This window comes from Heterodontus francisci, unplaced genomic scaffold (genome assembly GCF_036365525.1).
Source record: "Heterodontus francisci isolate sHetFra1 unplaced genomic scaffold, sHetFra1.hap1 HAP1_SCAFFOLD_822, whole genome shotgun sequence".
Classification (NCBI taxonomy): Eukaryota; Metazoa; Chordata; class Chondrichthyes; order Heterodontiformes; family Heterodontidae; genus Heterodontus; species Heterodontus francisci.
Genome location: NW_027140126.1, coordinates 168,819 through 186,064, shown reverse-complemented (window position 1 = coordinate 186,064; position 17,246 = coordinate 168,819). Strand labels below are relative to the sequence as shown.

At 55.9% G+C, this 17,246-nt stretch overlaps 2 protein-coding genes across 2 annotated transcripts in view; both read left to right on the top strand.

Annotated features, from left to right (window-relative positions):
* The window catches only part of LOC137358897 (cyclin-dependent kinase 17-like), a 91,421-nt gene extending 90,251 nt beyond the window's left edge, over positions 1–1,170 (top strand). The window contains exon 16 of the mRNA XM_068025103.1: positions 1,091–1,170. Within this exon, the coding sequence (XP_067881204.1) occupies positions 1,091–1,170 (80 nt within the window). The remainder of the gene's footprint in view (positions 1–1,090) is intronic.
* A 2,869-nt stretch (positions 1,171–4,039) lies between these two features.
* Positions 4,040–17,246, top strand: part of LOC137358896 (ubiquitin carboxyl-terminal hydrolase 11-like) — a 52,990-nt gene continuing 39,783 nt past the window's right edge. The window contains exons 1-2 of the mRNA XM_068025101.1: positions 4,040–4,133; positions 16,572–16,681. Of these exons, the coding sequence (XP_067881202.1) occupies positions 4,051–4,133; positions 16,572–16,681 (193 nt within the window). The 5' untranslated portion in view covers positions 4,040–4,050. The remainder of the gene's footprint in view (positions 4,134–16,571; positions 16,682–17,246) is intronic.

Below are 17,246 nucleotides of genomic sequence, written 5' to 3'. Positions count from 1 at the left end.
TAGGCCAGTTGGTTTAGTGCTGGGTTCTGGAATCTGAAACGTACGAGCACCTCCAGTTACCTGCTGCCTGACGCCACCCCCGGCCAAGCCTTAAACAGACAGGCCAGCCCCTAGCACTTGCCAGCAAACTGAGAGGTCGACTGAAGGATATTACCGTGATCGCAACTGTCCGTCTGTATAATTCCGGATCCTGTCCGTGCTTCCACAGTTGGTATGGCCTGGATGAGGTACTGGAAGTTACTGGAGGCACTGGGGTTGGTTGTGGACATAATCACTGGAGGATGGCACTGCTGGGCTCAGGGCGAGAGAATGAACCCAAGGCCTTCAATAGAAATGCAGACTGCCCAATATTAGAACACACTGGCTCAGCAATGAGGCTTTCTATAGTGTACCAACAGGCTAAACAGTTCCTTGTGACAACACGGGCCGTCCTGAGCTCCCACCCTACCACCCTCCGCTGCGTTTGCTGCAATATAATCTATTGTGTTTGAGCTTATATTCTGTGTATTTACATTGGAGAGGTTCTCCTAATCGTCGCCGGGATCCTTCGTGGGACAATCCTGGTTAGAGATCGTTAATAAAACAGGACAACTCCCCTGCTGGCTCAGCTACCCTGCCTCCCCCTCCCTCCATCAAGAACCGAGTGGAAACTGAATGCAGTGTTGCCACTAGGATTTAACGTGTAATGGTTGTGTGGGGGAGGGGAGGGGTGTGGAGGTGGGTGGTGTGTGTGTGAGAGAATCCTCTCCACCTGCTATCCAGTCCTCTGTTTTAACCTGGGACGCGTTTGGCGTGAGTGCTTCGGGGATTAAGTGTTGGCAGGTACAGACCCGTCGCCGGGACTGGGAGTAATCAGAGCGTGTGAACCACGAGCACCAGGCGCAAAGCGTGACCTGCTTGCTCATGCGTTGGTGCCTGATTCACCACACGAGGCTGGTGGCAACGCAGGAGTGTCAAGACTTGAAGGATTGTGTTGAGGGAAGTGGAAACTGGTTCAAGTCCTCATGACTTAAAGCTGCTGTGTATAAATGTAGTTACAATCTCTCTCCACGGCACCTGGATTTTTATGTTGTTTTAATTCTCTATTTAGCATCATTGCTGTTGAAGAAGGCAAGACTTGAAAACTTTAATGACTTTTATGAGATTTGTTCAACCCGTTTTCCCGAGTAAATAGTTTCTGTTGAATGTTTCTTTGAGAAATGCAATATGTGGGGGAAAAACAATGAAGGAAGATAATGAAATAAACATTTGCAGCTGAGTGGGAATTTCTTTCTCGTTTGTGCAACTCTGTTCGAGGAGGGGGTGTTCTGGGGGGAGGCAACGAGACCGATCAAGGGCTGGCCCCCAGCAACGGAGAGGCCCACAAACCAACCGCAGCTATGAAAATCTGCAGAGTCAGGTGGGGCACGAGGAACGGAGCAAGTTCAGTCCAGGCCCCCGGGGAAGGTGGAGTAACGCCAGTGCCTGGCATGAGACAGTGGATGCCAAATGGTAATGAGAGGCAGCCGATGGTTGAAGGTTGGGTGGAGAAGGAGCTGGGTGAAAGGGTTCTGCATGGGAGCTGGTGTTGGGCATAGCTGACATCCCACACCGGAGATGTGAGCACAAAAATCGAGGTTGATGCTGCCGCCAGAAGGTGCTGCCTTTCGGATGAGACAAGAGACCCCGTCTGCCCTCTCAGATGGATGTAAAAGATTCCATGGTGCTATTTGGAAGTGCAGGGGAGTTTTCCCCAGTGTACTGGCCAATATGTATCCTTCAACCAACATCAATGAAACATTATCTAGTGTGGGAGCTTGCTCTGTGTAAATTGGCTGCGGCGTTTCCTCCATTACATCAGTGACTGTGCTTCCACAGTACTTCATCGTCTGTAACACACTTTGGGATGTCCTGAGGTTGTGAAAGGTGATATTTAAATGCAATCTCTTTTTCTATACCTGATCAGCAAGCTTGGCTGTCTCTGATGGAGGGGAGGGATGGGGTGGGCATAGCAGATTGACAGAGGATCACTAATGGTTGTGGGCTGTGCTGGAGGAGCCAAAGAGTGCCAGTAAAGGAAGATGGGAGAGAGAGTGATTTCACCAAAGGACAGAGCTGTGGAATTACTCCACCGTAATTCTTTAGCGTAAAAATATAGTGTCAAGCACCAAGCTGGTTTTTTTGCACACAATACTGGTGTGTGAAAGCAGGATACCGTCCTGATGCGACAAGGAATATTGGAGGTAAGAAAAATAGGAGAGTGTAGAATGAGCTTTTCTCTGTATCTAACCCCTGTGCTGTACCTGTCCTGGGGAGTGTTTGATGGGGACAGTGTAGAGGGAGCTTTACTCTGTATCTAACTCCTTTTTTTTATTACACTCCAAAGTCCCTCTGTTCACAAACAGAGAGATAATGTTGGAGAGAGAGAGATTGTTAGGTGAGTTTGAAAGAGCAAATGTAAAATATAATCTTTGATGTAAATTTTATTCCTGTGTACACAGGCATAGAGATAGGCAGGGAGAGTGAACTATCTGGGAGAGGGAGAAATATAGATGGAGGGAGAGTAACAGATAGGGAGTGATAGGCATGCAGAGAAAGATAGGGAGCTACTCTTGGTGGGAATCTCCATCTTTGTCTCTCTGCTCCCCTCTCTTTTACTCTCTCAATTCCGATTTCCATTCTCTGTTCATCTCTCCCCTTTTCCCTCTCCATCTCTTCCTCCCTCTGTATCTGCTGTACTCCAATCTCTCCCTCTTGCTCTCCAGATGGGGAGAGGGAGAAAGATTCAGAGACATGGTGCCTTAGGTAGTGAGAGATGGGGAGACGGAGAGTGAGGGCGGCATAGATGGATGGACACTTGCTCCGTATCTAGCCCCGTGCTGTACCAGTCCTGGGAGTGTTTGGGGACAGTGTGGAGGGAGCCTTACTCTGTATCTAAGCCCGTGCTGTATCTGTCCTGGGAGTGTTTGGGAAACAGGGGATCTAGTTGTAAGTGTGAATCGTTCCCCAGTCTCTGGCACCGGATGCGGGTGTTTTGAATATTGACTATTACTGAATAGCAGGGAATCTTTATTAATGGACCAATGACCGTCCTGAATGATATTGGTACTGGTACTGGAAGTGGGAAACATCCTCCCTACGTGCTATTCGAATTCAGGCTATTAAAAGCCGAGTCAGTGATAGGATTTAAGGAGGAATGAGATGAATACAAGAAATAGTATGAAAGGAGACAGAGTAAGCTATGGAAGCAGCGGCAGGGGGGAGATGTCTGAGGGTTTGAGAGGAGGATTTGGGTTGGTTGGGCGGGAGGAGGCCACACACCAGTCGCCCACGCCTGCTTGACCATTCAATAGGATTCTGGCTGATCTCGTACCTCAACTCCGCTTTCTCGCCCTATCCCCATATCCCTCAATTCCCTTCGTCTCCGAAGGGGGCAAGTACGTCCTTCCTCAGGCAAATAGACCCAGTGTTCCAGGTGAGGTCGCTGCAGGACCCTATGTAATTGCAGCATTGCCTTCCCACCCCTTGCGGTAACGGTCATGTCGGGTTGGTTGGACGGACGGACATGGGCACGTGTTAGATGGGTGAGGGGAGCCGGCCCGGTTGGGCTGTGGGAGAGGTCGGGTTGGTTGGGTGTATTGACGGCGGGAGGGGTCGTGTGTTTGGGGGAGGGGGTCAGTGGGCCACGGGTGCGGGTTGAAGGATGGAATAAATTTCTGCCCCTTGCTATGCTTAGGGCGGTACCATTGACACTGGGTGCCAAGCAGATTCAAACTGCAACCACTCCTTGTGGGGAGAAGGGGGTGGAATGCCAGTTTGTTGTGGATCAAGGACTCTTTGGTTTCCACAGTCTCTGCTACCCTCTTCCTCCCCTCATCAATTGTATTTTTAATTTTATTTCCAGCTTTGGGTCAAATCTCCCCGAATGGATGCGCCTTGAAAGCGGCCCGTTTGTTCGGGCTGCGACCCATCCGACCGGACCGCTTTCGGAGCTGGACCGGTTTCCGGTTTCCTTGCCCCTCAGGGGGCGGGGCAGCGGGAGGGCGGGTTTCCGGTTCCGGGGCCGGGGCGATGGCGGAGGCGCCGGGTCTGGAGAGACAGCGGCGGGAGGTGGAGGAGGCTCAGCGCCGCGGGCCGGCGGAGGGGGAGACCTGGTGAGTGACCGGGGCCTGAGCTTTAGGCCGGGGACTGGGGAAATGCCCCAAGAACCTGGGAATGGCCCCGGGATTGAGGAACTGCAAGCCACCCCTGACCCCCACCAGAGACGCACCCGACCCCCACCAGTCACCCCTGACCCCCACCAGTCACCCCTGACCCCCACCAGTCACCCCTAACCCCCACCAGTCACCTCTGACCCCCACCAGTCACCCCTGACCCCATCAGAGACGCCCCTGACCCCCACAAGTCACCCCTAACCCCCACCAGTCACCTCTGACCCCACCAGAGTCACCCATGACCTCCGCCAGCCGCCACTAACTCCCAACACCCCCCGACCCCATGAGCCCAACTTTATCCAACCCAACTCCCCTTCGATTTAACACAGCTCAACCCGACCCAACAACGTCCACCTGAGGGGCTGTAAATTATCTGAGCTTCATCGAATGACCCCAGAGAGAGCGCAGCCCGGCCGAATCTAATGGAGCACAACTCAGTCCAGTGCAGAGAGCGAACCCAGCCAACTCCACCTGGACAGAACGGTGCCCAGTCCAACCCAAAGGATACAATCGATTCCCAATGGATACAACTCGGCTCCCAATGGATACACTCCGACCCAAAGGATACAACGGGGCTCCCAACGGATACACTCCGACCCAACGGATTAACTCCGACCTAAAGGATACAACGGGGCTCCCAACGGGTACACTCCGACCCAACGGGTACACTCCGACCCAACGGGTACAACGGGGCTCCCAATGGATACACTCCGACCCAAAGGATACACTCTGACCCAACGGATACAACTCGGCTCCCAACGGATAGGCTCCGACCCAACAGATACAACACGGCTCCCAATGGATAGGCTCCGACCCAACGGATACAGTCTGACCCAACGGATACAACACGGCTCCCAACGGATACTCTCTGACCCAACGGATACTCTCTGACCCAACGGATGCTCTCTGACCCAACGGATGCTCTCTGACCCAGCGGATGCTCTCTGACCCAACGGATGCTCTCTGACCCAAAGGATACTCTCTGACCCAACGGATACTCTCTGACCCAACGGATACAACTCGGCTCCCAATGGATACATTCTGACCCAACGGATATAGTCTGACCCAACGGATACAACACGGCTCCCAACGGATACACTCTGACCCAACGGATACAACTCGGCTCCCAATGGATACATTCTGACCCAACGGATATAGTCTGACCCAACGGATACAACACGGCTCCCAACGGATAGGCTCCGACCCAACGGATACAACTCGGCTCCCAACGGATACACTCTGACCCAACGGAGACAACACGGCTCCCAACGGATACACTCTGACCCAACGGATACACTCTGACCGATACACTCCGACCCAACGGATACAACACGGCACCCAACGGATCCAACACTCCGACCCAACGGATCCAACACTCCGACCCAACGGATCCAACACTCCGACCCAACGGATCCAACACTCCGACCCAACGGATCCAACACTCCGACCCAACGGATCCAACACTCCGACCCAACGGATCCAACACTCCGACCCAACGGATCCAACACTCCGACCCAACGGATCCAACACTCCGACCCAACGGATCCAACACTCCGACCCAACGGATCCTACACGCCGACCCAACGGATCCTACACGCCGACCCAACGGATACACTCCGACCCTACGGATACAACACGGCTCCCAACGGATACACTCCGACCCAACGGATACAACACGGCTCCCAACGGATACACTCCGACCCTACGGATACAACACGGCTCCCAACGGATACACTCCGACCCAACGGATACAACACGGCTCCCAACGGATACACTCCGACCCTACGGATACAACACGGCTCCCAACGGATACACTCCGACCCTACGGATACAACACGGCTCCCAAAGGATACACTCCGACCCAACGGATCCAACACGGCACCCAACGGATCCAACACTCCGACCCAACGGATCCAACACTCCGACCCAACGGATCCAACTCGGCTCCCAATGGATACATTCTGACCCAACGGATATAGTCTGACCCAACGGATACAACACGGCTCCCAACGGATAGGCTCCGACCCAACGGATACAACTCGGCTCCCAACGGATACACTCTGACCCAACGGAGACAACACGGCTCCCAACGGATACACTCTGACCCAACGGATACACTCTGACCGATACACTCCGACCCAACGGATACAACACGGCACCCAACGGATCCAACACTCCGACCCAACGGATCCAACACTCCGACCCAACGGATCCAACACTCCGACCCAACGGATCCAACACTCCGACCCAACGGATCCAACACTCCGACCCAACGGATCCAACACTCCGACCCAACGGATCCAACACTCCGACCCAACGGATCCAACACTCCGACCCAACGGATCCAACACTCCGACCCAACGGATCCAACACTCCGACCCAACGGATCCAACACTCCGACCCAACGGATCCAACACTCCGACCCAACGGATCCTACACGCCGACCCAACGGATACACTCCGACCCTACGGATACAACACGGCTCCCAACGGATACACTCCGACCCAACGGATACAACACGGCTCCCAACGGATACACTCCGACCCTACGGATACAACACGGCTCCCAACGGATACACTCCGACCCAACGGATACAACACGGCTCCCAACGGATACACTCCGACCCTACGGATACAACACGGCTCCCAACGGATACACTCCGACCCTACGGATACAACACGGCTCCCAACGGATACACTCCGACCCTACGGATACAACACGGCTCCCAACGGATACACTCCGACCCAACGGATACAACACGGCTCCCAAAGGATACTCTCTGACCCAACGGATACAACACGGCTCCCAACGGATACACTCCGACCCAACGGATACAACTCGGCTCCCAAAGGATACACTCCGACCCAACGGATACACTCCGACCCAACGGATACACTCCGACCCAACGGATACACTCCGACCCAACGGATACACTCCGACCCAACGGATACACTCCGACCCAACGGATACACTCCGACCCAACGGATACAGCTCGGCTCCCAACGGATGCACTCCGACCCAACGGATGCACTCCGACCCAACGGATGCACTCCGACCCAACGGGTACACTCCGACCCAACGGATACACTCCGACCCAACGGATACACTCCGACCCTACGGATACACTCCGACCCTACGGATACAATACGGCTCCCAACGTATACACTCCGACCCTACGGATGCAATACGGCTCCCAACGTATACACTCCGACCCTACGGATGCAATACGGCTCCCAACGTATACACGCCGACCCTACGGATGCAATACGGCTCCCAACGTATACACTCCGACCCTACGGATGCAATACGGCTTCCAACGTATACACTCCGACCCTACGGATGCAATACGGCTCCCAACGTATACACTCCGACCCTACGGATGCAATACGGCTCCCAACGTATACACTCCGACCCTACGGATACACTCCGACCCTACGGATACAATACGGCTCCCAACGTATACACTCCGACCCTACGGATGCAATACGGCTCCCAACGTATACACTCCGACCCTACGGATGCAATACGGCTCCCAACGTATACACTCCGACCCTACGGATGCAATACGGCTCCCAACGTATACACTCCGACCCTACGGATGCAATACGGCTCCCAACGTATACACTCCGACCCTACGGATGCACTCCGACCCAATGGATGCACTCTGACCCAACGGATACAACACGGCTCCCAACGGATACAACACGGCTCCCAACGGGTACACTCCGACCCAACGGATACACTCCGACCCAACGGATACACTCCGACCCAACGGATACACTCCGACCCAACGGATACACTCCGACCCAATGGATACACTCCGACCCAACGGGTACACTCCGACCCAACGGGTACACTCCGACCCAACGGGTACACTCCGACCCAACGGATACAACTCGGCTCCCAACGGATACACTCCGACCCAACGGATACACTCCGACCCAACGGGTGCACTCCGACCCAACGGATACACTCCGACCCAACGGATACACTCCGACCCAAAGGATACACTCCGACCCAAAGGATGCACTCCGACCCAACGGGTACACTCCGACCCAACGGATACAACTCGGCTCCCAACGGGTACACTCCGACCCAACGGATACACTCCGACCCAACGGGTACACTCCGACCCAACGGATACAACTCGGCTCCCAACGGGTACACTCCGACCCAACGGATACACTCCGACCCAACGGATACACTCCGACCCAAAGGATACACTCCGACCCAAAGGGTACACTCCGACCCAACGGGTACACTCCGACCCAACGGATACAACTCGGCTCCCAACGGGTACACTCCGACCCAACGGATACACTCCGACCCAACGGATACACTCCGACCCAACGGGTACACTCCGACCCAACGGATACAACTCGGCTCCCAACGGGTACACTCCGACCCAACGGATACACTCCGACCCAACGGGTACACTCCGACCCAACGGGTACACTCCGACCCAACGGATACAACTCGGCTCCCAACGGATACAACTCGGCTCCCAACGGATACACTCCGACCCAACGGATACACTCCGACCCAAAGGATGCACTCCGACCCAACGGGTACACTCCGACCCAACGGATACACTCCGACCCAAAGGATGCACTCCGACCCAGCGGATACAACACGGCTCCCAAAGGATGCACTCCGACCCAACGGATGCACTCCGACCCAACGGATGCACTCCGACCCAACGGGTACACTCCGACCCTACGGATACACTCCGACCCAACGGATGCACTCCGACCCAACGGATACACTCCGACCCTACGGATACACTCCGACCCAACGGATACACTCCGACCCAACGGATACACTCCGACCCAACGGATACACTCCGACCCAACGGATACACTCCGACCCTACGGATACACTCCGACCCAACGGATACACTCCGACCCAACGGATACACTCCGACCCAACGGATACACTCCGACCCAACGGGTACACTCCGACCCTACGGATACAATACGGCTCCCAACGAGTACACTCCGACCCAACGTATACACTCCGACCCTACGGATACAATACGGCTCCCAACGTATACACTCCGACCCTACGGATGCACTCCGACCCAATGGATGCACTCTGACCCAACGGATACAACACGGCTCCCAACGGGTACACTCCGACCCAACGGGTACACTCCGACCCAACGGGTACACTCCGACCCAACGGGTACACTCCGACCCTACGGATACAATACGGCTCCCAACGTATACACTCCGACCCTACGGATACAATACGGCTCCCAACGAGTACACTCCGACCCAACGTATACACTCCGACCCTACGGATACAATACGGCTCCCAACGTATACACTCCGACCCTACGGATGCACTCCGACCCAATGGATGCACTCTGACCCAACGGATACAACACGGCTCCCAACGGGTACACTCCGACCCAACGGGTACACTCCGACCCAACGGGTACACTCCGACCCAACGGGTACACTCCGACCCAACGGGTACACTCCGACCCAACGGATACACTCCGACCCAACGGGTACACTCCGACCCAACGGATACACTCCGACCCAACGGATACACTCCGACCCTACGGATACAATACGGCTCCCAACGGATACACTCCGACCCAACGGATACACTCCGACCCAACGGATACACTCCGACCCAACGGATACAATACGGCTCCCAACGGATACACTCCGACCCTACGGATACAATACGGCTCCCAACGAGTACACTCCGACCCAACGGATGCACTCCGACCCTACGGATACAATACGGCTCCCAACGGATACACTCCGACCCAACGGATACACTCCGACCCAACGGATACACTCCGACCCAACGGATACACTCCGACCCAACGGGTACACTCCGACCCAACGGATACACTCCGACCCAACGGATACAATACGGCTCCCAACGGGTACACTCCGACCCAACGGGTACACTCCGACCCAACGGGTACACTCCGACCCAACGGATACACTCCGACCCAACGGATACAATACGGCTCCCAACGAGTACACTCCGACCCAACGGATACACTCCGACCCAACGGATACACTCCGACCCAACGGGTACACTCCGACCCTACGGATACAATACGGCTCCCAACGGATACACTCCGACCCAACGGATACACTCCGACCCAACGGGTACACTCCGACCCTACGGATACAATACGGCTCCCAACGTATACACTCCGACCCTACGGATACAATACGGCTCCCAACGAGTACACTCCGACCCAACGTATACACTCCGACCCTACGGATACAATACAGCTCCCAACGTATACACTCCGACCCTACGGATGCACTCCGACCCAATGGATGCACTCCGACCCAACGGATACAACACGGCTCCCAACGGGTACACTCCGACCCAACGGGTACACTCCGACCCAACGGGTACACTCCGACCCAACGGGTACACTCCGACCCAACGGGTACAACACGGCTCCCAACGGGTACACTCCGACCCAACGGGTACACTCCGACCCAACGGGTACACTCCGACCCAACGGATACACTCCGACCCAACGGATACACTCCGACCCAAAGGATGCACTCCGACCCAAAGGATGCACTCCGACCCAACGGGTGCACTCCGACCCAAAGGATGCACTCCGACCCAACGGGTACACTCCGACCCAACGGATACACTCCGACCCTACGGATACACTCCGACCCAACGGATACACTCCGACCCTACGGATACACTCCGACTCAACGGATACACTCCGACCCTACGGATACACTCCGACCCAACGGATACACTCCGACCCTACGGGTACACTCCGACCCAACGGATACACTCCGACCCTACGGATACACTCCGACTCAACGGATACACTCCGACCCTACGGGTACACTCCGACCCAACGGATACACTCCGACCCTACGGATACACTCCGACCCAATGGATACACTCCGACCCAACGGGTACACTCCGACCCAACGGATACACTCCGACCCTACGGATACACTCCGACCCAACGGATGCACTCCGACCCAACGGATACACTCCGACCCAACGGATACACTCCGACCCAACGGATACACTCCGACCCAACGGGTACACTCCGACCCAACGGATACACTCCGACCCTACGGATACACTCCGACCCAACGGATACACTCCGACCCAACGGATACACTCCGACCCAACGTATACACTCCGACCCTACGGATACACTCCGACCCTACGGATACAATACGGCTCCCAACGAGTACACTCCGACCCAACGTATACACTCCGACCCTACGGATACAATACGGCTCCCAACGAGTACACTCCGACCCAACGTATACACTCCGACCCAACGTATACACTCCGACCCTACGGATGCACTCCGACCCAATGGATGCACTCTGACCCAACGGATACACTCCGACCCTACGGATGCACTCCGACCCAATGGATGCACTCTGACCCAACGGATACAACACGGCTCCCAACGGGTACACTCCGACCCAACGGATACACTCCGACCCAACGGGTACACTCCGACCCAACGGGTACACTCCGACCCAACGGGTACACTCCGACCCAACGGGTACACTCCGACCCAACGGATACACTCCGACCCAACGGGTACACTCCGACCCAACGGGTACACTCCGACCCAACGGGTACACTCCGACCCTACGGATACACTCCGACCCAACGGATACACTCCGACCCTACGGATACACTCCGACTCAACGGATACACTCCGACCCTACGGATACACTCCGACCCAACGGATACACTCCGACCCAACGGGTACACTCCGACCCAACGGGTACACTCCGACCCAACGGGTACACTCCGACCCAACGGATACACTCCGACCCAACGGGTACACTCCGACCCAACGGGTACACTCCGACCCAACGGGTACACTCCGACCCAACGGATACACTCCGACCCTACGGATACACTCCGACCCAACGGATACACTCCGACCCTACGGATACACTCCGACTCAACGGATACACTCCGACCCTACGGATACACTCCGACCCAACGGATACACTCCGACCCAACGGGTACACTCCGACCCAACGGATACACTCCGACCCAACGGGTACACTCCGACCCAACGGGTACACTCCGACCCAACGGGTACACTCCGACCCAACGGATACACTCCGACCCTACGGATACACTCCGACCCAACGGATACACTCCGACCCTACGGATACACTCCGACTCAACGGATACACTCCGACCCTACGGATACACTCCGACCCAACGGATACACTCCGACCCAACGGGTACACTCCGACCCAACGGGTACACTCCGACCCAACGGATACACTCCGACCCAACGGGTACACTCCGACCCAACGTATACACTCCGACCCTACGGATACAATACGGCTCCCAACGAGTACACTCCGACCCAACGTATACACTCCGACCCTACGGATACAATACGGCTCCCAACGAGTACACTCCGACCCAACGTATACACTCCGACCCTACGGATACAATACGGCTCCCAACGAGTACACTCTGACCCAACGTATACACTCCGACCCAACGTATACACTCCGACCCTACGGATGCACTCCGACCCAACGTATACACTCCGACCCTACGGATGCACTCCGACCCAATGGATGCACTCTGACCCAACGGATACAACACGGCTCCCAACGGATACACTCCGACCCAACGGATACACTCCGACCCAACGGGTACACTCCGACCCAACGGGTACACTCCGACCCAACGGGTACACTCCGACCCAACGTGTACACTCCGACCCTACGGATGCACTCCGACCCAATGGATGCACTCTGACCCAACGGATACAACACGGCTCCCAACGGATACACTCCGACCCAACGGATACACTCCGACCCAACGGGTACACTCCGACCCAACGGGTACACTCCGACCCAACGGGTACACTCCGACCCAACGGGTACACTCCGACCCAACGGGTACACACCGACCCAAAGGATACACTCCGACCCAACGGATGCACTCCGACCCAACGGGTACACTCCGACCCAACGGGTACACTCCGACCCAACGGATACACTCCGACCCTACGGATACACTCCGACCCAACGGATACACTCCGACCCAACGGATACACTCCGACCCTACGGATACACTCCGACCCAACGGATACACTCCGACCCAACGGATACACTCCGACCCAACGGATACACTCCGACCCAACGGATACAATACGGCTCCCAACGTATACACTCCGACCCAACGGATACACTCCGACCCTACGGATACAATACGGCTCCCAACGGATACACTCCGACCCAACGGATACACTCCGACCCAACGGGTACACTCCGACCCAACGTATACACTCCGACCCTACGGATACAATACGGCTCCCAACGAGTACACTCCGACCCAACGTATACACTCCGACCCTACGGATACAATACGGCTCCCAACGAGTACACTCCGACCCAACGTATACACTCCGACCCTACGGATACAATACGGCTCCCAACGAGTACACTCTGACCCAACGTATACACTCCGACCCAACGTATACACTCCGACCCTACGGATGCACTCCGACCCAACGTATACACTCCGACCCTACGGATGCACTCCGACCCAATGGATGCACTCTGACCCAACGGATACAACACGGCTCCCAACGGATACACTCCGACCCAACGGATACACTCCGACCCAACGGGTACACTCCGACCCAACGGGTACACTCCGACCCAACGGGTACACTCCGACCCAACGGGTACACTCCGACCCAACGTGTACACTCCGACCCTACGGATGCACTCCGACCCAATGGATGCACTCTGACCCAACGGATACAACACGGCTCCCAACGGATACACTCCGACCCAACGGATACACTCCGACCCAACGGGTACACTCCGACCCAACGGGTACACTCCGACCCAACGGGTACACTCCGACCCAACGGGTACACACCGACCCAAAGGATACACTCCGACCCAACGGATGCACTCCGACCCAACGGATACACTCCGACCCAACGGGTACACTCCGACCCAACGGATACACTCCGACCCTACGGATACACTCCGACCCAACGGATACACTCCGACCCAACGGATACACTCCGACCCTACGGATACACTCCGACCCAACGGATACACTCCGACCCAACGGATACACTCCGACCCAACGGATACACTCCGACCCAACGGATACAATACGGCTCCCAACGTATACACTCCGACCCAACGGATACACTCCGACCCTACGGATACAATACGGCTCCCAACGTATACACTCCGACCCAACGGATACACTCCGACCCTACGGATACAATACGGCTCCCAACGTATACACTCCGACCCTACGGATACAATACGGCTCCCAACGAGTACACTCCGACCCTACGGATGCACTCTGACCCAACGGATACAACACGGCTCCCAACGGGTACACTCCGACCCAACGGGTACACTCCGACCCAACGGGTACACTCCGACCCAACGGGTACACTCCGACCCAACGGATGCACTCCGACCCAACGGGTACACTCCGACCCAGCGGATGCACTCCGACCCAACGGGTACACTCCGACCCAACGGGTACACTCCGACCCAACGGGTACACTCCGACCCAACGGGTACACTCCGACCCAACGGGTGCACTCCGACCCAACGGATGCACTCCGACCCAACGGGTGCACTCCGACCCAACGGATGCACTCCGACCCAACGGGTGCACTCCGACCCAACGGGTACACTCCGACCCAACGGGTACACTCCGACCCAACGGGTACACTCCGACCCAACGGGTACACTCCGACCCAACGGATGCACTCCGACCCAACGGGTACACTCCGACCCAACGGGTACACTCCGACCCAACGGGTACACACCGACCCAACGGGTACACTCCGACCCAACGGTGCAACATGGACCTAACAAATACAACTCCGAGCCGAGGGACATACTGCGACCCGGGGGACACACAGCAACCCGGGGGACGCCCTGCGACCCGTCCCAGCGGATACACTCCATCCCAATGGATACACTCCAACCCTACCGACTGAATTGAACCCTGGAAGAAGCAGTGGGCACCTAATGTGCTTCATAACTGGTGTGAAAAAACAGTGCCGATGAACATTGAAAGCAATCTAAATTTCCCCTCTGTCCCTCTCCAAACAGCACACGCCTGGAGGCGGTGCAAGTCCAGGCCACAAGATGGCCTGGGTCATTTATCAGCTGGCTGTTTGTGGGATCTTGCTGTCCACCACGTTTCGACAGTGATTGCCCTTCACAGCTCGATCATTGGCTGTGAGGCACTTTGAGGTCATAGCAAGAGAGGTCATACAGCGCAGAAACAGGCCCTTCGGCCCATCGTGTCTGTGCTGGTCATCCAGCACTCAACTGTTCGAGGTGTTGGGAATTGGAGTTCAGAAAAATGGGGACGTCCTTCATTAGAAAAGAGAGCTCGTGGATACGTTTTGCTTATGAAGCCGGGGTTGGCCAGTCGTGAAGGGGAGAATTAGAATCCCCTCGGCTGGTGATGCAAGTGACTCATTGGCTTGTCAGGCCTCTTCCTGTGGGTGGGCGCAGGGCTCCCCTGACGACTCCTCTTGGGCTCTGATTCCAGGGGGGAGTGATAACTGGCCTCAGCTTCCTTGTGATTTCTGAGTGGGGGCGGCTGTGTGTTTTGTGGGGTAGAGACTAGCCAGGGTTCCTGCTCCTGAGCCACTGACATCCTGCTGAGAAGTGTGTCTCTGGGAGGCCGGCGGGAGTGCGTCTGGATTGGGCTTACTGTGGTGCCCACCAAGGTCGAATATCCCACCGTTGTGTCCTGCCAGTGGGGTGGAGTAAAAGCTCCTCCAAAACACGGGCACCGTCCAGATTTCGAAACATATCGGCTGTCACTGGGTCAAAATCCTGAAACTCCCTTCCTAACAGCACTGTGGGTGTACCTACCCAACATGGACTGCAGCGGTTCAAGAAGGCAGCTCACCACCACCTTCTCAAGGGCAATTAGGGACAGGCACAAAGGAGAATAAATGTTTAAAAAGGTAGAGGGAGCTTTACTCTGTATCTAACCCCGTGCTGTACCTGTCCTGGTAGTGTTTGATGGGGACAGTGTCGAGGGAGCTTTACTCTGTATCTAACCCCATGCTGTACCTGTCCTGGGAGTGTTTGATGGGGATAGTGTAGAGGGAGCTTTACTCTGTATCTAACCCCATGCTGTACCTGTCCTGGGAGTGTTTGATGGGGATAGTGTAGAGGGAGCTTTACTCTGTATCTACCTCTGTGCTGTACCTGTCCTGGGAGTGTTTGATGGGGACAGTGTAGAGGGAGCTTTACTCTGTATCTAACCCCGTGCTGTACCTGTCCTGGTAGTGTTTGATGGGGGACAGTGTAGAGGGAGCTTTAACTCTCTGCTAATTTCCATGGACAGGTACCTGATTGACCAGTGGTGGTTTGAGTGCTGGGCCGAGTACGTGGAAGACGGAGATCAGAATGCCTGCACCAATCCTGGACCGATCGACAACAGCAAGATCCTGGAGGGTAACAAGTCTCCCCTCCTCTCCTGTCTCTCCCTCGCCTCCCGCAGCCCCTCCCAACGTTTCCTCTGTGCTGCTCCCCCCCCGCCGCTTCTGTGTCAGATTGACCAGCTGGCAACGGACATTGTTCCCGGGACTCGCGATGGCGGGTTTGTGTGCGCTGGCTGCTTTTTGTCAAGTGGCTCTGCAATCTTCCCAGTGGGGTTGAGCGGATGGCTGGGGGAGAGGGGGTTGGTGCGAGTGTGTGGAATGATGGGACTCTCCTGAACAGAGGGGAGAGATATTAGGGACAGGCGACCAAATCTGGGTCAGAGAGATCAGTTTTAAGGAGCGTCATAAAGGAGGAGAGAGAGGTTTCCTGTAGATTACAAATGCGCATCAAAATTCTTGTTGGCACAGTGTAATAACTTCCTGAAAACCGTGTCGAAATCCCAGTTCCTGCTCCCTGCCGGCACTCGCTGGGGCTAACGCAATCCAGGATTGATCCAGCTGCCTCCTCTGCTGGTTATACCTCTCTCCGTTCTGGTATCGTACTCCAAAGTCTATTTTTGTTGCACCTCCTCCAGTGC